This window comes from Eptatretus burgeri, chromosome 10, assembly GCF_056783735.1.
Source record: "Eptatretus burgeri isolate ZD-2024b chromosome 10, Ebu_testis_v1, whole genome shotgun sequence".
In the NCBI taxonomy this organism is placed as follows: domain Eukaryota; kingdom Metazoa; phylum Chordata; class Myxini; order Myxiniformes; family Myxinidae; genus Eptatretus; species Eptatretus burgeri.
The window spans coordinates 53,209,059-53,236,191 of NC_140970.1; the positions used below are offsets into that span (position 1 = coordinate 53,209,059).

Consider the following 27,133-nt stretch of genomic DNA (forward strand, 5'->3'; position numbering starts at 1 on the left):
TTACATACACACACACACACACACACACACACACACACACACACACACACACACACACACACACACACACACACACACACACACACACACACACACACACACACACACACAACAGCAGCCATTTGGATGCTCTAAATTTCAAAAACACAATGTTCTGCCCAGGATTAGTCGATTTACTATTGTGAGATTGTTTTTTGATCATACAATGAATTGTATTGTGGATTTGGTGGACAGTATCGAAATGTATTGACGTTCGGCATTACACACATTTTATTGTGATTCTTGTTGCATACGTATACGTTAAACATAGTTATTATTCCACCTATTCTGCTTTTTTAACAAACATCACCCCATAATTTTGCAATTGTCTTGTCAAGTCAAACATCAGGGGAATTTTTTTTTTTCTTGAATCATGTGACACTACTTTATTAAACTTGAGATGGAGCACTCCATTTGTGCTGTGTTTATCATCACTCACAAGTTGATGTATTCTGTCAGCATAGTGAGACCTTCCCCCCACCACCCCCACTCTCAAGGCCCCGTCTCAAAAGATCGTGGACAACAATCGGTCGCATTGGGGCCTTTCTTGCCTCAGGGCCCCTTGCAATTACAAGAGTTGCATGGACCTAACGATAAACACATACTTCTGTGAGCCTTCTCCCAATTATAATTTTTCTTAGTTTTATCTTCATGTTTGTGTCCGCGCTCTGTTATTAACCACAATTTCCGCTTGGCATCAGGAAGTGAATGCCAGTTCAGGGGTAGTAGTTACTCGAGCGATTGAGTGGAGAGATTGTGGTCACTGGATGCGGATGAGCGAGGTCGGTCTCCCCAGGACAGTTGGTACTGCTAGAAGCGAGTCACAGGACAGCTGCTGTCTGCTTGCTTTATGAACACATTTCTTACATTTCGCTGCTGTGCATATTATTGCTGCATGGTAAGTTAAGTGGCCTCTCCCTCCATGCCATCTGCTTATTTCCTGTTTTGTCTCCGTGTTTGTTTTTCATGGCAACAGCTGAAGTGTTTTCTTCTTTCTATGGCAGTTCTGGTTGATGGCAGAAGATGCAGTGTAATCGAAATCTTTTCGGCACTCATGGGTATGCATATACACACTTATGCACTGTCGATAACACGCGCACACGCACACACACACACACACACACACACACACACACACACACACACACACACACACACACACACACACACACACACACACACACACACGTTATTATGTATAGTGTGGAAGCTTTACTCTCATAAGGAAAATGAAAGTCATTCATTTATTTTCACAATTTGTTCAGACTTGATGGCATTATAATCACAACTGAAATGTGACCACTTTGTTCAACTCTTATGTGCTTGGAACCAAATACAGTAACTAACCTGAAAAATAATCCCAAGCTTAATTTGCACTGTACCATTTGTTCTTGTGCCATGCTCTATACAGAGCGTCAAATGATTCACCCCTCCAACACAGAATACTCGACTGAGGATGCAGGAAATTAGAATTTGTTCAGGGTGCCAGCGATCGCTCTTCTACTCTCCACAAAGGATACAGTGGGATCTTTAGCATTCACAAACTAATGCCAGCAGATCGAATACCCAGTTTAATGTCCATTCAAGGGACTGAGCACACACTGATGAATCACCCTGCCTGCGGAACACCAGGATGAGAGTTTATAGCAAGGTTGGTATTTGAATCCAAGCTGGACAGCTAAGATGCATGTGTACATACCTCTAGGCCACCCTGCCAGCATCTAATATATAAAGCTCTTTCTAACCACTGACTGACTCGCTCACTAACTCAATGACATATTAAAGATCGGTACCTTCCAGGTGACGTAGAAAGCTGAAATTTTGTGCGCTGATGGACATTGAAGCCAGTACATCGGGGATAAAAGATCACAGAATCGTTGAACATCCATAAATGCGAAGATAAATAGATGGAAAAAAAATTAATGAAAAAAAATGCCGGTGAGAAACCTGAGACAATGGGGAAACAAGGTAAATTTGTGCGTCAATAGACATCAAAGCCAACACACCAGGAAAAAATCACAGAACTGTCAGAAAGCAACCATAAGTGAAAATATAAATAAATGAAATAAATAAATAAATGAAAATCAAATGCAGGTGAGCAACCTGAAACAATGGGGAAGCAGGGTTCGTATGCTTAAACAATTTGTAAGAACACCCTGCTAACATATATAATTCTGAAATTTGTTGACTTTGTTTGGCACTTGGAAGTTGTGGGTTATGATGTGTAAATAAATCTGGAAAAAGTTTGATTTAATACAATTTCATTCCAAGCGAACAGGCAACCTGGTGTTGGCTTAATGGTTAGGGTGGTGGGCTTCGGATCCGAGGGTCCTGAGTTCAAATCCCGCTCATCTGTTGCATTAATACCAGGTGGGGTTACCTCGGCCTGTCATCCTTCCGAGGTCGGCAAAATGAGTGCCAGCATGCGGGTATACTGTGTCGGAGTGGCGACCCGTCCAGGATTGTTCCCAATAGCCAAGGAGACTGCTTAAGTGGCACCAACGCTCTGCAAAGAGTCTGGTCCCAATCTCCTCCTCCTATAAGGCAACAAAAGGTGAAAATTTGAAAGTGGGTGAAGACTTTCCATAGGCACTGTGTGTGTGTGTGTGTGTGTGTGTGTGTGTGTGTGTGTGTGTGTGTGTGTGTGTGTGTGTGTGTGTGTGTATATATATATGTATAGATATATATATATATATATATATATATATATATATATGTATATGTATAGATATATATATATATATATATATATATATATATATATATATGTATAGATATATATATATATATATATATATATATATATATATATATATATATATATATATATATATATATATATATATATATCTAAATATATATATATATATATACATATACACGAGGTGTGTTGAAAAAGTATCCAACCTTAATTTTTCGTGCGTAAACAAATGAAGCTAGGGAGGCGTGGTTTGGTGCATGTATGTAGGCGATCCTAATTCATATGCGTGAATATTTTCCCGCCTGCAGATCCTGTCAGTCGCCGACAGACCACCGATGAGTGAGGAAGTGTAAGTGAGCACCGTCGGATTTTTGTTTTTGACAAAATGACGGATCACTGTGGTCTCATCGCCAGTGATCACTGTGTTGAAGTTGGGATCACTGTTCACAATCTCCAGCATGTCATGTGCGATCTCCAAATGGAGTTGCTTCTGCTCGATCATTAGCAGCTTTGGCACGAACTTCGCTGAGATTCTCCTTAAGCCCAAATCCTCAGTCACAATGGAATGAATGGAAATCAATGCTGACGCCCGCCTCGTCTGCAAGTTATCTGATCGTGATTCGACGATCCTGCATCAGCAGGGTCCTCACTTGGTCAATGACAATCTCATTTCGGGATGTTGAGGGCCTACCAGAACGTGCTTCACTTTCCACTGATGTGCGACCATCTTTGAAGCAGTTGTACCACTCTTTTATCTGCGTGGTGCCCATTGCTTCGTTCCCGAAGGCCTGTTGAATCTTGCGGATCGTTTCCACTTGGGAATCGCCAAGCTTTACACAAAATTTTATGCAGTAGCGTTGTTCAAGTTTTTCCGTCATTTTGTCAAAAACGAAAATCCGACGGCGCTCACTTACACTTCCTCACTCATCGGCGGTCTGTCGGCGACTGACAGCTTCTGCAGGCGGGAAAATATTCACGCATACAAATTAGGATCGCCTACATACGTGCACCAAACCACGCCTCCCTAGCTTCATTTGTTTACACACAAAAATTTAAGGTTGGATACTTTTTGAACACACTATATCTATATCTATATATATATATATATATATATATATGTATGTATATTGTGTGTATAGTGTGTATAGTGTGTATAGTGTGTATAGTGTGTATAGTGTGTATAGTGTGTATAGTGTGTATAGTGTGTATAGTGTGTATAGTGTGTATAGTGTGTATAGTGTGTATAGTGTGTATAGTGTGTATAGTGTGTATAGTGTGTATAGTGTGTATAGTGTGTATAGTGTGTATAGTGTGTATAGTGTGTATAGTGTGTATGTGCTGTTAGCACCGCCTGGCTGTAATGGTGAGCATCGGCCGCAGATTATGTCTCGCATGGTAAAACCGTATAATCTGCAAAGAGCAAAAGCCTGTCTACCACCTCGCCGATAGTTCCCGCCAATGAAAACCAAAAAACTAGAAGGCAAGTGCCATTGGGTGGAGATGGAGGCTAAAATGTATGAAGCATGATGAAGTGGATGTGTGGGACTGCACATGTACGGGACTCGCGTCTGTTTGAGATCGGGTGGAATCGCTTTGTCACGCTCCGTATATTTTGGCAAATATATATATATATATATATATATATATATATATATATATATATATATATATATATATATATATATACATATACATATATACATATACATATACATACATACATACATACATACACAGTGAGGTACAAAAGTATGAGTACACTTAAATCAATGCCAATCTTTCTCAAATCACTATTCCAAACAAGGATTTGTCATATTGAAGATCTGCATCCATATTCTTCAATATATTAGAGTTACGAGCGTGGATCAGCGTTCTTCGCGTGCCTCACCACATGTCACTGCAGAGGCATAGGCATCTTTGACCATGCTTCCTTTCTCTGAGAGTGAGGGAAAGGGGGGCTGAGGTGTGTGGGTTAATGGGGGGAATGGTCAAGGGGGGAATGGGGTGGATGGTGGGGGAGGTCAGCCAAATATATGTTGTGAATATTTACTGTAAATCAGAAGTCAGAAGTAAACACATATAAAAAATAAAAAGGAACTTGACAGAAATTATTTGATTTTAAATTATCAGTTGGAGCTGGAAAGGAAAGTCAACACAATATCAAAAACTGGACGGGAAATTCGAACCACCAGCCTTACAGAGCAGACCTGCCCCCAATCCATTGCTTCCCTTGGACTTCCGGTCGGGTTTTATGTCATCTGTTGTTTCAGAAAATTTGAAGATGACGTTTTGGTCACAAACATGCATACATACAGAACTATATATGTTTGCTCCATTACAAGATTTTTGATTGACATGTTGTCTTAACAGAGTCAATGAAGGGTGTTTTCTGTCACTGTCAAAAATGTTTTCACATATGAGAGAGATAAAATTTATGTGAGCAGTCTGACTTTGCCCTGGAGTGCATGACAACACGATTTATTTATTGATTTCTTTATTCGCATGCGGCCTATAGGTGCTTGGCTGAATTGTTTTCTGGGGGCATGGCTGTGTCGCTGATGCAACATCCATTACCAGTAAGCTGGTACTCATTTTAGTACTTGTACTGGTACACAAAAGGATAACAGGCTGTCAACCTTCCTGGTGTTAATTAAATGCAACAACAGGGGCTTGAACTCAGAAACCTTACATCTTAAGCCAGCCACCTTAACTGTTAAGCCAACACCAGGCTTATTACAATACTGTTGGTTAAAGATTGACTCAAACATAAACCATAAGCTAATTAAATCAATCCAAAATGGAGTTAAGGCAATTCTTAAGGCAAAAAGTCGTCACACTGATTATTAACCTCTGCCATCTTTGAAGATGGATGGAGGTTACTGTTTTCACCCCTTTCTGTTTGTTTGTGTGTTTGTTTGTTTGTTTGTTTGTGAACAGTATTATGGAAAAACTCCTCGACGGATTTCGACGAAACTTGGTGGGGGGGGTTAGGTATGGTCCAAGGATCATGCCATTAAATTTTGGACTTGGTCCCCCCCCCCCAAAAAAAATTGAGAATTTTTTTTTTTTTGCATTTCTACATGTTTTCAGTGATTTCCAACCCCCCCCAAAAAATTGTTACCTCCCCCCCAAAAAAAAATTGAGAATTTTTTTTTTGCATTTCTACATGTTTTAAGTGATTTCCAACCCCCCCCCCAAAAAAATTTGAGAGAAAAAAAAATTTTTGAAACTTTTTTTTTCAACAAAATTTAGATTTCTTTTTTTTGCATTTCTACATGTTTTAAGTGATTTCCAACACCCCCCCCCCCAAAAAAAAAATGGAGAAAAGAATTATAACTTTCAGCACTATTGACATATTTAATGAATAAGATACAAGGTTCACTTGAGTGACCCAGCAGTATTGGCGGCGGAGGTTTTGCACTCTCCCGAGTGCTCCCCCTCTAGTTGAATATATTTTTACAGTTCTGTAAACTTACCCCAGGGTGGAGAGCATACATGGACAGGTAGGAGACCCGAAGATTAGTTACTTCATTAGTCTGTGTGTAGATAGTCCTTGGCCCCTTGTCTAAGGGTTGTTCGGGTGGCCCGTGTCGAGGTTAGTTCATGTTTTCCTGGTGTGAAGACTCCCCGCCCCCCCCAACCACCACCGCTTCCCTTGGACTTCTGGTCGGGTTTTCATGTCATCTTTCCTCCTTCATCCCATTTCCTCCTTCACTGCACCTTTTAATCTTTCCTCCTTCACCCCAATGGTCCATAATCTCCTGCCCAACCCTGCTCATTTCGACAATCCCTCCTTTATTACCCCATCAGTATGTTCCAAGTGTGGACATTGTAAACAAAGCATCGCGTCTGGACATGGTGCTTAAACACAAAAAGGAAAAGTTGGCATTGTTGATTGAGGTTTCAGTTCCCAATGACTTTGGACTAAATGTTACAGCCATCAGGAAAATGACCAAGATCTAAAAAATGAGGTCAAGACGACTTGGAAATTGAAGAAAGCTGAAATTGTATCAGTGATAGTCAGAGCTACAGGAATGAGAAAGAAAACCCTCACTGAATGCATAAAAATCAAAAATTCTGAAGAATATCACTCCAAACGAGCTACAAGTGGAGGCTGTCAGAGGTTTAGTGAAGAGTCTGAAAAGAGCCCTTGGAACAAGGCTATGAGAACAAAATGTCACAGTTTGGTTCATAAATCATGATCCTTTACCGAAACATAGGAGATGGAGATTTTGAGTTCTGGGAGAACTCCCTCTCATCTTTTGAAACCCGCAAATGGAGATAACCAGCAAAATGAAAACAAGTTTTCAGAATTTTTTGCAAATTTATTGAAAATGAAATACAGAAATATCGAATTTGCAAAAGTATTCAGCCCCCTGAGTGAATACTTTGGAGAAGCGCTTTTGGCAGAGATTACAGCTTCAAGTCTTCTTGGGTATGTCTATCAGCTTTGCACATTTGTATTTGGGGATTTTCTCCAATTATTCCTTTCAGATTTGATGAAGCTCTGTCAAGTTGAATGCGGAGTGTTGGTGAACAGCACAGATTCTCAATGGGATTCAAGTTTGGGCTTTGGCTGGGCTACTCCAGGACTTTCACATTCTTGTTCTGAAGCCATTCCAGTTGCTTTGGCTGAATGTTTGGGGTCATTGTGCTGTTGGAACGTAAATCTTTGCCGCAGTCTAAGGTATCTTGCACACTGAAGCAGGTTCTCCTCATCTCTAGGATTTGCCTGTATTTGGCTCCATTCATTGTTGCTTTGATTCTTACAAGTCTCCCAATCCCTGCCGATGAAAAGCATCCACATAGCATGATGCTGCCACCACCATGCTTCACGGTAGGGATGGTGTTAGATGGGTGATGAGCTGTGCTCGATTTCCACCAGACATAGCGCTTTGCATTCAGACCAAAGAGTTCAATTTTCAACTCATCAGCCCACAGAATGTTTTGCCTCATGCTCTCAGAGTCTTTCATGTGCCTTTTTGCAAACTCCAGGCATGCTGTCATGTGCCTTTTTCTCAGGGGTGGCTTCCGTCTGGCCACTCTCCCATAAAGCCTGGATTTGTGAAGTGCTGCAAAGACTGTTATCCTTCTGGCAGCAGCTTCTCCCATCTCAACCAAGGAACTCTGTGGTGGTCATTGGGTTCTAGTTTACCTTCTTGACCAAGGTCTTTCTTGCCCAGTTGCTCAGTTTGGTCGGCCGGCCAGCTCAAGGAAGAGTCTGGTAATTCCATTTTCTTATAATGGAGCTCACTGTGCTCTTGGGAACTTTCAACACTCAAGAAATTGTTTTATACCCTTCCCCAGATCTATGACTCCTCACAATTCTCTCTCAGAGTTCTACAGACAGTACCATGGACTTCATGATGGAGTTTCTGCTCCGACTTTCACTGTCAACTGTGGGACCTTATAAAGAAAGGTGTGTTTCTTTCTAAATCATGTCTAATCAATTGAATTGTAGTTGTAGAGACATCTAGTTGTAGAGACATCTCGAGGATGATCAAAGGAAAATGGATGCATCTGAGCTCAATTTGGAGTGTCATAGCAAATACTTATTGACTCAAAGTATTTCAGCTTTTCATTTTAATTACTTTATGAAAATTTATTTTTTTTTAAATTCCACTTTGACATTATGGGGTATTGTGTGGAACAGTGACAAAAAACATCTCAATTTAATGCATTTACTTTCTGAAGTTAATACTTTCTGAAGGCACAGTATTACTGGGGCGTACATCCACTCTGCAAGCAAATAAGCAAGTAATTTCCTCCTGAACTCATACTGTTGCACCCCAATATATTGTTATGGACTCAGGGTTAGAGTTTTGCCACAAGGAGAAGCACTTGGGTCGCTCCCGAACGCCAGGTCCTGAGGCCGCTGGGCACAGATAATTATGCGCACCGGCAGGTTGCTAAGCAACCACGAACGCCGATTGGCACGGCCAATCCGGGCAGGGTTACACTATGCGTGATACCTTACCTGTGGACGGCCGGCTAATTGGGGTCACATGCCCTCAGAGCAAACTCAGATTACTGCCGAGCGTTAGAGAGAGTGTACACTGGCGAACGAAGCAAATTATTGGTCTAGAACTTCCCGTCTAACCTTGTGCACTGCATCGGACAAATAAAGGAAAAGACAACCGAGACAGAGTGGAAATAACAACAATTGTTTATTTCAAACACACAAGCAAGCAATCATTTAGAAGCAAGTATTTACAAGCAAGAAAGCAAAAAGACACAAGAGCAGACAACCACAACTTTCTGAAGTTCTTTGAACACATTCTTATTGGGTGGTCGCTAGACTACTGTTATTCTCAGGTTTTCCGTCTGTCTGTTTGTTTGTATGTAATGGACAGCTCTGGAGGCCAGAGGAGTTGACCGATTTTGATGAAACATGACTGGTAGGGTCATACCAGGATCTAGATGTATGCTTTTGAGCACCGTTGCTCTGGACGCCACTGTTGCCGAGCAATGGGACTTTGAAATTGTTGAAAAAAAATCCGAAAAATATTTTTCTATTTTTTTTTTTTTCGAAAATCAAAAATCGGCTTCCGCGCTTTTATGCGAACTCTAATCAACCTCTTTGTCAAAAAATTTCAGCCCGATCCATCAGAAACTGTATGACTAGTATGCAATTATATAGCGACCACCCATGTTGCCTACCGGCTTGTTCAATCTTACTTACACAAAAGATTTGGCCATCATTCACTCAGAGGTAAAGAATAAAACAAGTGACTTGAAAATAAAATAAAATAAAAGTAACATATGGAGAAAAGGAAAGCAGTCTTTACTTCTTTCCCTCACCTCACACAAATATACAACAGAATGTGGAGGAAAATGGATGGGGAAAGATGAGCAGTGGCGATGTGATGCAATGGGGACACGCAGCCACGTCCCTGAGGTGCCCAGACCCAGTGGGAAAGTCCTCTCTGGCATCCCAGAAATGCGAGCAAGATGTGCGACTCAACCTCCTCTCCCTCATTTTCTTTCTTCTCAGGCCCCCGTCGATGAGGTACTGTCGTTCACCCTCCTCATCCTTCATGGCTGACAGAATCGAGAGGACAGGATGATGCTCGTGGAAGGATTGTTCTTTTTCCACAGAAGCTCGACAGCAACTGCTCGTGATACCTTCCTTCCTTTACCCTCACATGCTTTTGTTCCTTCCCTCATGAGCCTTCCATTCCACTTTCTGCCCCCTGCCTCCCTTAGCCTCTCCCCCCACCCCCGAGCCATCTGCCCAGGAGCGCCCCCTGTCCCCGCTTGGGCGAGCCCGCCCTGTCTCTCTGCCTCCCCTCCACACCAGCTCCTCCCCCCCCACCTCACTAGTTCCCACCCCCCACCAACCCACAGCCGATGGGGGCGGGCACACGACGCCACCCATGGAAATGGCCACGGCATTCTGAAGGAACTTGCACTGTACCACGCCTGCAAGAAGTGCTGCACCTCATAGGCCACGACAAGCACAAAGCGTCATGAACATGCATGTGGGATGCGATACGAACATACATATGAGAGCACCTGATGGGTTATTAAGCAATGCATGGATGTAGGGAACACGGAGAGGAATTCCACATGACCGAGAAATGATTGAACGGCCGCGGGATTGAAGGTAAGACCGATGGGGTGAAGGAAGGACCGTTGAAGGCATGTTTGATGGAGGGGAGATTATTGGTAGACAGTTGAAATGGGCTGATGGGGGTAATGGAGGGATGATTGAAAGTAACAGGGGGATTGAACATAACGATGTTGTGAAGGAGGAAAGATTGAAAGTAACTGGCAAAGGAAATATTGAAAATAAATTCAAGTAGCCGGATCCGGATCCGGATCTTCACCAAAATCTAATCAGTTTGGCCTCGTCACACACCAAACCTGTCCACAAAATTTCATCTGGATCCGTCTACAACTTTTTGAGATATCCTGCACACAAATGGACAGACAAACCAGACAGACAGAAAGGGGTGAAAACATAACCTCCTTCACCTTCGGTGGCAGAGGTAACTAGTGTACTGTACTGTACTGGGAGATACTTAGCAGGCAGACACGAAGCGGAGGAACAGTCGAGCCGGGCTGTGTTGCACGAGTGCGAGCGCGGGCGTACTGTGCCCGCGGCTCTCCTTTATTCCGTACGCGGTACACTCACGAGCCGGCCGACTCCAGAATTACTACGACGCCTCAGACGGCGTGCACACCTCATATCCCTCGCCGAACCCCACGGCCACTCCTCCACCATCACGCCCATCATGCATCATCATCATGCCCTCCCCGTGGGCATGGCTACACCACACTCCTCCCTCCTAAAAGTATGATTATTAAATGATCAGTATTATAAGAAGCATGCAGAACACGAAGGACTTCGTATAATAATCATGGAAATAAAATGAAAATAGCACACCACATCATATAATGTCGATGCGAGCGAGTGGAGCAGCAAAGGTCAGGTCTGACCGCGTTACCGATATGAAGCAGCAAAATGAGAAGCACAGCAGCATTATGCAGCAAAAACGCCCCCAGGTGGCCCATGCTGACATGACTCTGGCCAAGGTCGTAACGACCTCTCGAGCTAACCTCCTCCGGCCCCATCAAACGCCTCCGGCCCACTCCCCCAGGCAGACCCGACGTAGATAAACATCCCGAGGCCGGCAGCCCGCTATCTGGAAGTCGTGGCGCCAGCCTTAGACCTTGGCCGGGGCGCTGAATAGCGCCGCTGGCTGCATGCATTTAATGCGCCAAAACAACTCACGCACCACCATCAGTCGAGACGCCAACGCCCGTCCAAACGGCCTTGAGCGAACACAGCGAGTTGTGCTCGCAATCAGAGGTGGAGGTAACGCAGACCAGGGCACCAGTCTTGGTGCCGAGTCGATCTCCGAGACCCACACGGCCGCTAGACAGGAGCAACTCCACTTAAACCACACTGCAATCATAGGCTCGTTATAAATCATTACGAATAATACTCCAAGCATCCCAAATTCATTTTTCCGTACAGCGCGCTTTTTTGATAAAATCCCAGCATATGACAAAGCAATTACCTGCGGCCCGGGACAGTGGACGGCCAACTCAACCTTTATATTCGCCACCACCGTCCCTGAAGCCCCTACATCACATTGATCATAATCCAATTCCCATTTAATGATCTCCGTCACATCCACTTTTACACGAGAACTGCTGGCATTTATTTCAACAACGTTAAACTGCATCAATAGAGCAAGGAAAAACACATATGCCATGAACAACAACCCACAACCCGCATCACGAGTCCGCTTCTTGGTTGTCGACTTGATGCTGCGACTCGCGACTCCCTTTAACGCCACGGGCCCACCGCCACCTGTTGAAGCTGCCTGAACCACACCGACGCGCATTGCCTCTCGAACCTTGCCACAGCGCGGGAACTCATCGCGAGCGAAGCGCGGGAACTCATCGCGAGAGCTGATACGGCTCTCGCCGCCCGCCAGAGCCTCGCCCTCGGTACTCGATGAAGGCCTCGAAGAGAGTACCGGCACATCTGGAGGTACGAACCGGAGACCCAGTCCGAGGTGCGCAAGCCAGTCTCGACCCAACAGGGGGGCCCCTCCCCTCGTACAACGAACACCGAGAGCCGGGCGCGTCGATCTCGGTAGCGCACTGAGACGTCGGCCCTCGCAAGCGGTGCACCGCTTCACCGGTGTACGTGTATAACGACAAGGCCGGCTTGACTAGGCGAGTACGGCGAAGACCACGAGCCGCCCGCTCACCCATGACCGACACTGCAGCCCCGGTATCCACGCAAAACACAGTAGGTTGGCCATTCACTTCGACTTCAACCGTGAAAGGCGTCGTCATCTCCGAACCAACGGAAAACAGACTCAACCGTGGTTGCATCTCCCGCTCTGGTTCGCCGGCATTGTCAGGCCCCGGTTGCAGGCCGATCTCCAGGTCACTGGGGTCCTCTCGCACCTCGTCACCCAAGACCCCAACGGAGGCTCCCGCCATCCGACACACACGCTTCAAATGTCCCACCTTGTGACAATGCAAACACACGGTGTTCTTATACGGGCACATTTGTCGCAGGTGCGGACCCCCACACCCCCAGCAGCCGCGGAAAGTCCCTTCGCTCCAGGCGCGACCGTGCTGCGGTGCCCCTTCGCTCCCGGTGCGATCGTGCTGCGGTGCCTCGTCCCGCACCGCCAGGCGCGCGTGCGACCTGCGGCACTTGAGCCACCGCTCGGACTCGGGCTGCGTGACTCGCGGCACTTGTGCGATTACCGCATTGACTTCGGGATTAGCTGCCATACTCCAGCTGGAGCTACTCATTGCGTCCTGGCCAGCAATGGCACGGACATCCGTGAGCGTCTGTTCGACAGACGAAGCAGTCACGACCGCCGAGTCGAATGTGATGTCGGTTAACCGCAGGATAGCCGCTACCATCTTTGCGTCTCGCAGACCAGAAATAAAACGATCTCTGAGCCTTGTCGGACGCTCCTCTGCCGTGAATTTGCAAGGCACAGCCGAATGCTTCACTCGTGCCACGAAGTCCGCAACGCGCTCCTCGCCACCCTTAGCGAGATGATCGAACTGGAACCGCGCGAGATGTAACGACTTCTCCGGCGCCAAGTGGGTCTTCATTTTCGTCACGATGTCCTGAAAGGATAGCATATCATCACTGGGTCTATTTGGAGCCACCAAATCACTCAGCAGGCGGTAGTGCTCCGTTGATAGCGAGGCGAGCAAGATCGCCTTGCGTTTCTCTTCATCCTCTACATCATTTGCCCGAAAGTAGCAACCCAACTGTTCAGAAAACAACTCGAACTCATCTCCCCCGAACACGGGTACACGTCCGTGTGCCGTGCCGCGACCTTCCGCCATGTTCCGTGAGACACTTGGTTCCGTAGCTTGGAACCGCCCTTACACACGCCGATCCGCCGATCCTCGTCGCCACTGTACTGTACTGTACTGGGAGATACTTAGCAGGCAGACACGAAGCGGAGGAACAGTCGAGCCGGGCTGTGTTGCACGAGTGCGAGCGCGGGCGTACTGTGCCCGTGGCTCTCCTTTATTCCGTACGCGGTACACTCACGAGCCGGCCGACTCCAGAATTACTACGACGCCTCAGACGGCGTGCACACCTCATATCCCTCGCCGAACCCCACGGCCACTCCTCCACCATCACGCCCATCATGCATCATCATCATGCCCCTCCCCGTGGGCATGGCTACACCACAACTAGAGGTGTTATACTTTATAACTGCGAGCAGTTATAGCCATGTACCATGATGCCCCGCTTTGAAACAACCTCACTTTGATAGGACACCTGATCCACAATGTCCTTTCTTTATCCAGAGAAAACACCATTTAATTTTTTTTTCCTTCAATCCAATATGGCCGCCATTCACAGGGCTGGATTTATGTTCAACAGACCCTGGGACATTAGAGTTGTCGAGCCCCACCCCACCATAAAACTTGAAACGTAGTGGGAAGAAATTAAAAAAAAAATAAACTCCACTCCACAGTAGATGAATCACATGTTAGAAGCACTCACATGTCAGTCATTAGGCTGAGTCGCTGAATGTTGTTCCAAATGTACGAGGCCTTGAGGCAGGCCTGCAGTTCATCAGCTTTGGTTCCATGTGTAATGACTGGCAGCGTCTGAAGAAAATCCCCAGCCAACACCAGTCACTCCACCCATTCTTCTGTCATTATGTCGAAGATCTTGCATGGTGCGATCAAGAGCCTCTAAGGCAGCTTTGTGAGACATTGTACATTCATCCCAGACAATGAGCCAGCACTCCTGCAGGAGCTTAGCATTGTCAGTACCCCTGCTTATATTGCAGGTTGGTGCCTCCATACTTGACAGATTTAAGGGTAACTTGAAGACTGAGTGAGCTGGTCTTCCTCCTGTCAACAGTGTGGCAGCAATGCCTGATGATGCCACTGCAAGGGCAATCATGTTTCTTTGCCAGATTTTTGCCAAAAGAAGATTGATAAGAAAAGTTTTGCCAGTTCCACCGGGAGCACCCAGAAAGAAAGTGCCACCACTCCCATTGGAAACTGCTTGTGTAATCTTATTGAAGGCTTGTCTTTGGTCTGGAACCAGACATGGCTCATTCTCCTGTATGTATTCGGCAAGCTGTTCCTTGTTGTAGTTGGTCTCTCTCAAAATTTCATTTGTGAGGTCATTGTCATTGTGTCGTTGAAGGTCAGGAAGGCCAAAAGTTTTCAGGTCAGAACCACCCAAAGCCTTGATCTTGTCTTCAATGATAATGAGAGCTTGATTGAACATAGCATCACTGTAGTCCAGTTCCAGGTTAGGATTTTGTACTTGTGCGTGATGCAAAATGTCCTCTGCCAGATTCTCCTTGTGGTTGCCCCATAGTTGTTGAGGATTTGACATGGCACATGTCTGCAACATGATGGCAAATAGGTTTCACAGCATCCATGGTGATTGAGTTGCAGCTGCCTCCTCCAATGTGCTGTTCCAGATGTGTATCATCCACCAGGAGTCCTCTGAGCTGGCAAGCCTGTTTGTAAGTTTCACAGATTGTTGCATCCACTGTTCACAAGTCCTCAAAAGATGTTGGACCTTTGACCTCATGCAGAAGCAGTCTTAGGTAAAAGCATTCAAAATTATTAGGATGGACACTGTACATATGGCCAAGTGCATCACTGACTTTGATGTCTGGCTGGTCTGGTGCAGTTTGTCCTGCTCTGCGGCGAGCCCACTTCTTGCTGCCAACATTCCATGTGTAGTACTTGGGTATCTGATGATACAACAGTGTCTTCGCAAATTCATCATCCTGGTAGAGATTGAAGAAAGCAATCAGAGTTGTGTCTTGTGGAACTTGGACGCGCTCACATACATTCTCTTCAGTGAAGTACACTCTCTGGCCATTCTCAAGGTGCACACTGAGATGAACCACAGTGGGATGTTGCTCATAAATTGGGAAGTTCAGGATCCTCCAGATGGCTTCATTGCTGCTGATGTATCTTCCCCATTCATATTGCCAAACCTCATCATGCACAGTCCCATCTATTGTCAGGCCAAATACAACCATGTCAGATCCTTTGTTGACATACTTGCACACATATTTGTTGGGTTTCACAGAGTGGCAGGACTCAACATTGATGAGTGCATTGAAGAGCTGCATGAGGAGTGGACAGTGTGGAACAATCCACCTGTTGTCAACTTCAATCTCACAACCATGAACTCTGATGGTTGTTGTGAATCCACAATCTTCTGGTTTTCTCTAACGATACAGTAGGTATCCATCTTGTCCAGTCTGTGTCTCTTTCAGAAGATACCATGGGAACCTTTTTGTGCATTTGTTATCTTTCATGCATGGTGAGTTTGGATTGATGCTTCCACAGGGACCATGTACCATCTGTATTTTGACAGTGCTGAACAGAAGTGGTTCAATTACTGGGTCTGGAAGTTCAGCACTGATGAAGTCTGAACACATGAAGTTCATCTTGAAGCCGAGTCAGAATGTGGACATGTGGCAGGCCATGCTTTTGCCACTCAATTGTGTGCATGTAGCACTTAATGGCACCAAAAATCTATCCCTTGGTGATGACATTCATCAATGTCTTCATTTTTTGTCGGAATACTCTTGCCAGCAAATCATGGCAATGCTGTGGTTTTTGGCCTGGCATCAATTCATAAGCCACTTTCTCCCAAGCTGGATTTCAGGTGAAGGTGATGAAGAGATCAGGACGGCCATAGTTTCGCACATATGTCATGACATCCTGAGTGCACTCATGCATGTAGTGGGGACCACCTGTAAAACTGGAAGGCAAGATGACCAATTGGCCGACATCGACAGCATTTCCATCATTGTTCATGGCATCCCTGAGGTGAACAAAGTTTTCGACTCAGAGTTTCTTTTGGTTCTTTTGAATGAATCTCAGCCTTTCTGCCTCAATTTTGGCATACATGTCCACAACAAAATGGTGAAAGAGATCTTTGCAATGCAAGATGTGATTGAAATGACCAGCTCTCAGCATAATCCTGTCAGCATAAAGTCCATGGCAGAAATGTTCTTTTCACTTGGCAGTCCTGTTGCTGGGACTGTTTGTTGCAGTTTAATATCATATCCATAATCACCCTGCCAGAAAATTAGTGGACACTGAAGTGCATCATAGGATGGGTGTATCTCAGCAATTCTCTGGAGTGAGTTGTTTCTGAGTTGCAGCACAATATCTCGCCGCCATGTTGTTCACCAGCTGGGATAACAGCCACTTCTGATGTGGAGGTTGCATTGAAGTGCCGCTCATGCTCCCCAGATGGAGTTTTGTCTGAAAGAATGACAATTTTGTACTCAGGTGTCATCTTCTCCATGGCACGCTTGAGACTCTGAACATAGTGGTTTTCCTGGTGGAGCATATCTTGCAGCTGCAACACCACTTCCAACCTGGTTTGAATGACATTGTTGCAGCGCTGTTCAGCCTGCTTTGTATTGTCACCAATGAAGTAGATCTGCAGGAATTTTGGCGCTTCGTTTGGTCATGGCTGTAGACTGTCAATCTGATGATAAACATGTCCCTGCACTTTAAATGTGGGCATGTAGCCAGATTCTCTGATCTCATTTGTGGTGCCGAAAGATGTCATGTTGAAGCACGAGTTTTATCTTCTGATGTTGCTTTGGAAATGGTCCCAGGCGTAGTGGCGTGTGCCTGTAATCCGGCTACTCGGAGGCTTGGGTTGGAGGATCGCTTGAGGACGGGAACTCTGCACTGGGCGGTGCTATGAGAGGGTGTAGAGCAGCCCGGAATCATAGTGAAACCCAATCCTTATCCCTGTGTCGTAAGAGGCGACCAGGGTTACGTCAGGAAGGGCATCCGGCATAAAACCTGTGCCAAATCAGTATGTGGATCATAACGGATGATCTGCTGTGGCGACCCCTAACGGGAGCAGCCGAAAGAAGAAGAAGAAGATGTTGCTTTGGAAATGACTTGCATTTGGAGTGTTGACTGTCAACAATGTACGAAGAGGTTCAGGAGGAACATTCATTTGGGTCAGCCGAACCTTGCCACTATTGCAGCATATCCCTGGAGCCTCTCCTGTCCATTTCATCACATTATGTTGCCTGCAAGTAATGGACAATGAGGCAACAGCAACAAATGGATCAGAAGCATAATCTAAGGCTGGATTGTAGGAGAATGCAGACTTTTCTTTTACCCTCCAGGGCTGTTTCTTAGATGTAACCATTCTTGTTGCGTTTACCTCTCATTTTCTTTCTTGCTCTTGAGCAGTTTCAGCTGCTCTGGATGCAGCTTTTGTTGCGGTATTTTCCTTTCGTCTTCTTTCTTCCTGTTGAGTTTCAGCTGCTCTGGATGCAGCCATTGTTGTCACGTTTGCTTCTTGTCTTGCTTCTTGCTGTTGAGGAGTTGAGGCTGCTCGAGATGCAGCTTTCGCAAGTCGTTTTTTGTCAAGTTTGCTTCTTGTACATTTTCTTCTTTTGGTAGGAGCCATCTTCTGACCAAGAAATGCAGCACAAGCAGGCCGGCATCTGAAGCTGGCCGGCCTCTGGTCTGGTCCGAGTGGGTCTGGAGGGAGTGCGGTGGTGCCGGCTGCTCTGAAAACGGGCTCGGACCGACCCTACTGTCTCCCCCCAACCTATCGCCTTTGCCTGTCTCTGTCCATACCTACTCCCTTAATTTGCAATACAAAACAACCAAATTTAGCCACTTTATATAATTTTTTTTCGTTCTTATAATTCCGTCTCCCGAACCCCTTTTATCGTCTTTGTCCGCTAAGCTATCCTGCCTGTCTACTCCCAACCCCTAAGTTCCCATTTTGGAGGGGAATAGGGATGAGGCTAGCGTCCTGTCTCGAGGCCCAACGAAGCCTCAGAATGGCCTCCTAAGAGTTCAGCAATCTTTCCAAGGTGGGTCCTGCGGCCTACAGAGAGCGAAGGGATGGATGGTGTGAAGGGGTACATTTCTGAACTACCCTATCCTTTAGTAAACTTTAAACTACCCCGGGGCTTTCAAAACGCCTGTCACTTTAAACTATGGGTTCCAACAACCATGATTCCCGTCGCCTGTGTTCGTGTCCATTATAAATTTGGGCCGAGCCCTAAAGTTTTCCTCCGTGCTCTTGTACAATTTCATGGCTGGGCAGCGTGGCTCACTTGGCAGGTATTCCCCCTCTGCCGAACTCTAACTACGGCACCCCTGGGCCCCGAGGCTGTCTCCGAGCCTACCCGCTCCCTATGAACGCGGGGGGTTGCCCTCCCTGGCATTGCCCCCCTCCGATGCCCACGTGGCATGTTGGTGCTACGGGTCCTGTTCCGCGGGTCGCCCGTGCCCACTACACTATCCCGGTCCCTTGGACCCTTGGCCTACTCTGGCAGACTGTCCGGTGCCCGGGTGCCCTCTAATCAATACCCACCTTTCAAGAGCCACACTCCCAGCCGGTCAATGGACTCCTGCACACCTCCAAATGGGTTTTGTGCCTTCATACACCACCAACAACAGAACGACCTCCCTTTGGTAAATTTAACTAACCCACTAACTAATATTAAACAGATCCCGGGGTTACTTGGGTGGGAATCACTCCTCTCCCCACTCAGTCATTTGCACCATGCGTTCCACATTCACTCCACTCACTCACTCGGGCCCGCTGACCCACACTCATTCATCACACATTTTCTATTTTCCAATTCACTCCACACTCCAACACTGCCATTGTGCGAACTAAATTCCCCTAACTAACTCATGCTCCCTCGTCATCCCTTACACTAATGCACGTTCCTTTTAATCTATGTAGCTAAGCTGCATCCCCACTACAAATTCCATGTCTGTCTGTGTCTCCCAAAATCCATTTCCCACTCTAAATCTAGCCTAGCATTCCCTCGAACTAGTCCATGGACCCCATGGAGGATAGCTAATGCCCCCCCCCCCGAGGCCGGTCTAACTAAACTAAACCCTTCCCACTAACTAATGCTCCTATGCCCAAACCAGGATGCTTGCCACATCCTGGCCGGGGAATGTATATGGAGCGAGGCTTTTTTTCTTTTTTTCCTTGCACCGCCATGGTGGCGGTTTACGGCTTGCCCGTTCATCCCTATGGGTGATACCAATGTCCCCTCCGTTGGCCGATCTGATCTGTGCAGCCATGACGTCACTCACGCACCGAGCCTGCGCGGTTTCCCGTGCAGGTTGGCACGAGCACATCGTCCTGGGAACCCGCTCCCCGAACAGACCACGCAGCATGCAACACGTGACGCCCCGCACACACGCCCACATGGGAGCCCGCATGTTCCGAATTCGTCCCATAGTCGCCATTTTAGCCGTCCATGCGACGGTCTTTTTTGAAACGCGGGACGTTCACGCGCCGGCTTCCTTAGTCGCACTCGCCCAGGCCGCTCCGAAAACGAGGAACGGACCTTGGACGCCACGTTCTGCGGAGCCGGCGCGATTTACACAATAAACACGTCCACCGTCTGGGTCGGTCCGCGTACCAATTCCTCGCATGCACTCACGCACGCCATGACACGCACATTCTGCACATCTTTCGACATACTCATACCACTCATACTCTTAACCACACACACCGGGACAATCACTTCGGGGATTTGTGTTACCTCAAGGGGTCCTGGGATCTCTTTACCCCCCAAGCTCCGTGTATACCCGTTAACATCACTCACCCTCTCAACCTCACACGGCTCGACCGGACTCATCTCGTCGCGATCGGCTTTAAGGGAGCATATCGTCTCCCCTCATCCCTGAAGGAGGCCATCCTGCTGCTCGCACCAGGTCACGAAACATTCCCCATGCTCAACCTCATTGTCCCCCACTAACTCTATGTGTGTACGCTCGTCAATTACTTTATTTAATTTGTTCCCCTCTTCCTGCGTCTCCCTTTTTATTTCTGACTCCTCTCGTGTCTCTACTAATTTTCCGTCATCCCTTTTGTCTCTGTTAATTTCTCCGTCTCAGTCACCTCTTATAATTTTTCTGTTGTCCTCTCGTGTCTCACCCTACACGTTTCGGGCTCCCCATCAATTATAGTGACGTCATCTCTCGTCCCCTCGACCTTACCCGTCTCCATCGCGGGCCCGGCACAATTTGCACTCCACGGTTCGGTCGTTCCGCCACATGGTGCCGCCATGATGCCTCTTACGCCCGTCCTCATTGCCTCTTGCCCCGCCTGGAGGTTCAACCCCATGCTCTGCATCTCGCCCCACTGCATTTGCATATCACCCCTCATTGGCTGCGTATTCGCTTCCATCCATTGTGCATTAGCGTCCATTTTGCGCTCCATGCGGTTTTCCATGTTTTGCAACCTCGTATCCATCATGTGTCCTAGCATCTCCACGAACCGGCCCATGTCCAACGACCCTGACGAAGCCGATCGCCTCGGTCGGGCGCGGATCCGCCAAGGGTCGGGAGGGAAGTTTGACGGGGGGGGGCTGTCATACGCCGCCCCTGTGCCCCTTTCGGACTCCGAGTTTGGTTGCAGGGAAAGTTCCTGTATGAGGGTGGTGTCCTGGACTATGGGTTCATCTACCACTACATCTACCTCTAAACCCACCTGCTTCAGCTCGTCTTGGCCTGCCATGTTACGTGTTGGGAAGATAATTTAAAATGCTCGTAATTTGGGGGAAACGGGGGGGCGGGGGTTCGCTTCCTACACCCCTGATCCGAATCCGTGAATTTCGTGAAGACGGAGGGGTTCGAATCCCGCTCCTGAACACCAATTTTGTTGCTGAGCCGGGTATCGGCTGCGAGCACGACCGCTAGGTGGAGCATTAGGGTCGACTCTACGGAACACCTGGAATCTAGATCGTACCTTTAGGAAAACTCCGAGGGTACGGGTCCCTTTCCGGATCGTCAATCGTCAATAATTCCACCACGTGGTACAGGGTTATTTGCCAATCTTCAAAATACCTAGAGATCGACGTGGCGAGTTACCGAGTATTCACACCCTCGACGACACTCGTACGAGTCGAGCCGTTAGCGTGCCTGACCCGTGCGCAACCCGATCGGATGGTTGCCGAAGTCCCGTCGATCAAAATGTACATTTACAGCGGCAACAGCCTTTGTAATTCACCAACACGCGCCATGCTAAGCCAATGGAAGAAACACAGCAACGAACTGAGACATTTAACAAATGTATTTATTTGTAATGGGGGAAAGGGGGGAGCACGCAAGAAGCAGAGTTATCCGAATATAGAGATGCAAGTATGTACAGCAAAGAGCACTTGAACAATTCCTACTTACAGACGGGCCCATCGACAGACACACACAAACACAGATATCCAGAAGGACATGGACCTGTCCACTTCGTGTGGTTCGGCTGACACGGGCGAACCAGGCCAGCGTCGAGATGCGATGATTGAATCCAGAGCTCCCTTCAGCACTCGTCCCGGCAACCAAAACTCTCCTTTGTATCCCAAACTGTCCAGAAGGCAGGAGGTTTCTCTGCCACTTCTCCAAGTCTTTGAGTTGAACGTCAAAGCGAGGGCTGATAAGTCCACACTTGTTCAACCTGCCCGTCAGATTGACCACAACCTTGCCTGCTCGATGGTCATCAACTATCTCAAAAAAAAAACTCTCCTCTTCTCGGTCCGATCGCGCTGCAACCTTATTCACCCTTCTCTAGGAGGGGGGGAGGGGATGCCTCCGCCCTCTCCGCTCTCCCTCACTGGACTGTTTTGGCACGCAGAATCGCTCGTCGCCCTGTCATTGACCAAAACGAGCGGAAAATCCATCGATTGGCCCGGGGGCGTGTTGACATCACGCGGACCCCCTTTTTCACCGTCGCGGGGTCTGATTGGCCATCTCACTCGCAGCACGCTGATTGGTCGAGGGCCGCCGCGAGGCTCCTCCTTGAACTCCGCCCACCATGGCGTCGGCCAGAGCGAGGTGAAGGTGAGGGTGATGCTGGCGTTGTTGTAGTTGATGTTGGTGGTGTAAAAGTAAAAGAAAACCCTGACTATCAAAGTAACTTCACAGCGTATGTACATTTAATTCTCTCGTCCCCTCAACTGTCTGTGTCTCCCTGTCTGTCTTCCATTAGACACGGGACGGGGACCCTAACTAAAAACACATACTTACCGATATAACTGTTCTATAGGACTTGTATGTAGAGTGCTCATGGCTTCCAGATTCGCAACAATGTATATGTATATATATATATATATATATATATATATATATATATATATATATATATATATATATATATATATATATATATGATATACATGCATACACTACCAGTCAAAAGTTTGAGAACACCCCCATTTTTTCAGTATTTACTGAAATTTAAGCAGTTCAAGTCCAGTGGATAACCTGAAATGGTACAAAGGTAAGCGGTAAACTGCTAGAGGTAAAAAAAAAAAGTTTAGGTTACCAAAAACTGAAAAATAATGTAAATTTCAGAGTTGTTAAAAAAGGCCCTTTTCAGTGAACTAGTATGAGGTTAGCAACTGCAGCTGTTCTGCAGCAATGGAATTAAATTAAGCCTTGAAATTTAATGCAAACAATTCCGACAGGTGTCCCAACTTTTGTTGATGAGTTACAAACCCTCTGTCTGTATAAAAGCAGTGTTGGAACAGACTGTGTTGCTACACCCTCTGAAGCATTATTTGGACAATATTGCACTGCAGGAAGTAGTATATTGCTATCATAATGGCGAGAACAAGACAATTACCAAAGGAAGACAGACAGACCATTATAACCCATAAAAGTGTCGGCCTTTCCTTTAGAGAAATTGCAAAGCAGCCAAGGTGTCAGTGAGTACAGTTTCCCACACCATCAAAAGGCACTTGGAAACTGGAGGAAACTCTGACAGGAAGAGGTCTGGCAGACCCAAAGCCACAACACAATCAGAAGGCAAGTTTCTGAGAGTCAACAGCTTGTGTAATAGGCGGCCCACCGGACAGCAGCTTCAAGCACAGCTTAACACTGGTCGAAGTAAGGAAGTCTCAGTTTGTGAGAAGAGAAGATTTCTCACAGAGAAGACTGTGAAGAGAAGACTGTGAAGAGAAGACTTTGAGCTGCAGGTTTGACAGGTCGAGTGACAGAAAGAAAGCCATTGCTGAGATGGCAAAATAAGAAAAAGAGGCTTGCCTGGGCCATGAAGCAGCACCAGTGGACTACTGAAAACTGGAAGGTCTTATGGACCGATGAATCAAAATTTGAAATCTTCGGTTCATCACGCAAGGTTTTTGTATGCCGTCAAGTAGGCGAAAGGATGGTTTCTCAGTGTGTGACACCAACTGTCAAACATGGAGGAGGAAGCGTGATGATCTGGGGCTCTATTGCTGGATCCAGAGTCGGCGACTTGCACAGAGTGACTGGCACCCTGAACCAAAAGGGCTACCACAGCATTTTGCAGTGCCATGCAATACCCTCTGGTCTATGCCAAGTTGGTCAGGGGTTCATCCTACAGCAAGATAACGACCCAAAAAATACCTCCAGTCTATGTCAGAATTACCTTAGAGGGAAAAGAACAAGACGGTAGGCTTCAAATCATGGAATGGCCAGCACAGTCTCCAGACTTAAACCCCATCAAGCTGGTTTGGGATGAACTGGACAGAAGGGTGAAAGCAAAGCAACCTACAAGTGCAACACATTTATGGAAACTTCTGCAACAGTGTTGGGAAGAACTTTCCGAACAATATTTGATTTCCATTGGAGAAAGAATGCCACGAGTATGTTCGGCTGTTATATCTGCAAAATGTGGCTACTTTGATGAGTATAAAATTGAGATTAAATTTTGTTTAACAAAGCGTTTCCATGATTTATTTTTCATAGCTGCGATTGTTTATTTGTTCTCTGCTTTAATTTCAGAGTACATTGAAACATTAAACTGCTTAAATTTCAGTAAAAACTGGAAAAATGGGGGTGTTCTAAAACTACTGACCGGTAGTGCATATATATATATATATATATATATATATATATATATATATATATATATATATATATATATATATATATATATATATATATATATATATATATATATATATATATATATATATATATATATATATATATGGAGAGGGATAGATAGAGAGTGTTGTACTGTATTTGGAGGGGGTGGAGCGAGGATGGGACAGAGAGAGGAGTGGGGAGAAGGGAGTTCGCAGAGAGAAAACGTTATGCTTTATGAACAACACACACACACACACACACACACACACACACACACACACACACACACACACACACACACACACACACACACACACACACACACACACACACACACACACACACACACACACACACACACACACACACACACACACACACACACACACACGTCAATTTTATGGGAATTGGCAGATTGGAATCAGTGTGATTACCAAGTGCAGTTTGCACTGTACACAACCAAGAAACCTTGTATAGCTTTAACCCTTGTTTGGGGGGAATTTCAATAAATGATTTACATTATCGACATTTCAAGATGTGCAGAAACATTATTATTTAAAAACAGCTGCCAATCGTCGTGCGATGGGTTAAAAAATTTTTTTTAATGGCTCCAATTTTAGAAAACATGTTAACGCGGCAAATGCTTGTGCGTTATCAAGTCGTTTGTGTGTTAACAGCTTTGAAAGTCACAAAGAGAAACTCCGAACGATTCTGAGAGCAAACTCAGTTCATAACTGGAGGGGGAGCACTCGGGAGAGTGCAAAACCTCCGCCGCCAATACTGCTGGGTCACTCAAGTGAACCTTATATCTTATTCATTAAATATGACATCAACAGTGCTGACTGTTATACTTCTTTTCTCCAAGTTTTTTTTTTTGGGGGGGGGGAGTGGGGGTTGGAAATCACTTAAAACATGTAGAAATGCAAAAAAAAGAAATCGAAATTTTGTTGAAAAAAAAGTTGTAAAAATTTTTTTTCTCTAACAATTATTTTTTGGGGGGGGGGCGGGGGGTTGGAAATCACTTAAAACATGTAGAAATGCAAAAAAAAAAACATTTTTTTTCTCTAACAATTTTTTGGGGAGGGGATTGGAAATCACTTAAAACATGTAGAAATGCAAAAAAAAAAATTCTCTATTTTTTGGGGGGGGGGTAACAATTTTTTTTGGGGGGGGGGTTGGAAATCACTTAAAACATGCAGAAATGCAAAAAAAAAAAATTCTCCAACAACTTTTTTTTTGGGGGGGGGAGGGGGGTGGGACCAAGTCCAAAATTTAATGGCATGATCCTTGGACCATACCTAACCCCCCCACCAAGTTTCGTCGAAATCCGTCGAGGAGTTTTTCCGTAATACTGTTCACAAACAAACAAACAAACAAACAAACAGAAAGGGGTGAAAACAGTAACCTCCATCCATCTTCGAAGATGGCGGAGGTTAATTATAAAGATAACCAACTGCTTTATGTCTGTACCTCCATCGTTGCCGTACCAAGGTCGTGTGATACTCGAGCATTAATTCTTGACGCCATAAGTTCCAGGTGTACCCGACTCCATAAAAGCATCAGTTAAATTTGGTTTTATCACATTTAAAAGGTAATGGTTGGTTTCCCACTGAGCTTGTTAAATCACCGGGTGAGGGCAAACACGGCCTGTTCGAAGTTCCACACGGATGAAGCACACAAAAAGAACCACAAATCGTTTACCTTTTAAATATGGAAATCAAGCGAACAAATAACAAAATGTAATTCAAAGAAAAAAAAAAACAATCCAAAGCGATCACAAAATGTCGGCACACGCTTTTCACAGCTCAAACCGACGTGAAGGAACTCGGAACAGGAACTCCGAACACGAGGTCGATGGAGGGTTTTGTGTTTTTAATGTATGAATGTCGAAGTGATGTGTATATGATGTTAAACAAAGCGATGTCGTCGAGAAATGAAGTTGCACAACATTTTTCAGCTGACGAGGCACCACCTGAGAGACCACCCGCCATCGCACAGCTCGGTCGATGTGACGTGTGTACGTCATTTTTATTTCCCGGAGACGCCTGCAATGTCAAATATGTCCGAATTGTATAGCTTTGATGAGCAGGCATTCGGTAATATGAGTGAGGAAAGTGAAAACAACAACTTTATCGTTAAGAAATCGTTGCGGCCTGTTCCAAGTCAAGGCATGGTTGAGCAGGCCAAAAAACATGGCGGCTTCAGACACCAACGAGGTTACCAAGGAAACACCTTAAGACCCAGAGAGCGGGGATCGCACAATGAAGGATATAATTAAATAAAGCCGTTAATTATCTTCAAAAGGGGTGTTTTAATTAACCCAAACACCCAATTTTCGCTCTTACACGTCTTGGAGTTTTCTTCGTGTGCATGTAAAGTTTCAGACTGCTAAGTTTTATAGTTTTGGAGTTATGGAGGAGACACACTGACACATACATTGCCTTTTATTGGTATAGATAGAAGATGCGTTGTTCAGTCTTCAAATGTACATGAGGCCTCTATAAATATACTGAGCGATGTGAAGCAAAAGAT

General features: G+C 45.9%; 1 protein-coding gene and 1 long non-coding RNA gene across 6 annotated transcripts in view; one reads left to right on the forward strand and one right to left on the reverse strand.

Annotated features, from left to right (window-relative positions):
- The first annotated feature begins 629 nt into the window (after positions 1-629).
- LOC147018585 (three prime repair exonuclease 2-like) overlaps positions 630-27,133 on the forward strand; it is a 54,014-nt gene continuing 27,510 nt past the window's right edge. The window contains exons 1-3 of one of the 4 annotated variants that reach the window (XM_085898377.1): positions 630-648; positions 741-937; positions 1,044-1,097. In XM_085898377.1, the coding sequence (XP_085754503.1) occupies positions 1,063-1,097 (35 nt within the window). In that variant the 5' untranslated portion in view covers positions 630-648; positions 741-937; positions 1,044-1,062. Of the gene's footprint in view, positions 649-739; positions 938-1,015; positions 1,098-2,454; positions 2,594-27,133 lie in introns of those variants that run through there. The other 3 variants (XM_085898379.1, XM_085898378.1, XM_085898380.1) reach the window with 3 other exon arrangements.
- LOC147018586 (uncharacterized) lies at positions 1,345-26,400 on the reverse strand. Of its 2 annotated transcripts, XR_015062460.1 has the most exons (4): positions 26,072-26,400; positions 2,420-2,576; positions 1,833-1,986; positions 1,345-1,657 (listed from the first exon to the last, which is right to left on the reverse strand). It is a non-coding gene; the product is annotated as an uncharacterized LOC147018586 (long non-coding RNA). The 2 variants fall into 2 exon arrangements; XR_015062459.1 differs by having other exon boundaries at positions 1,345-1,986.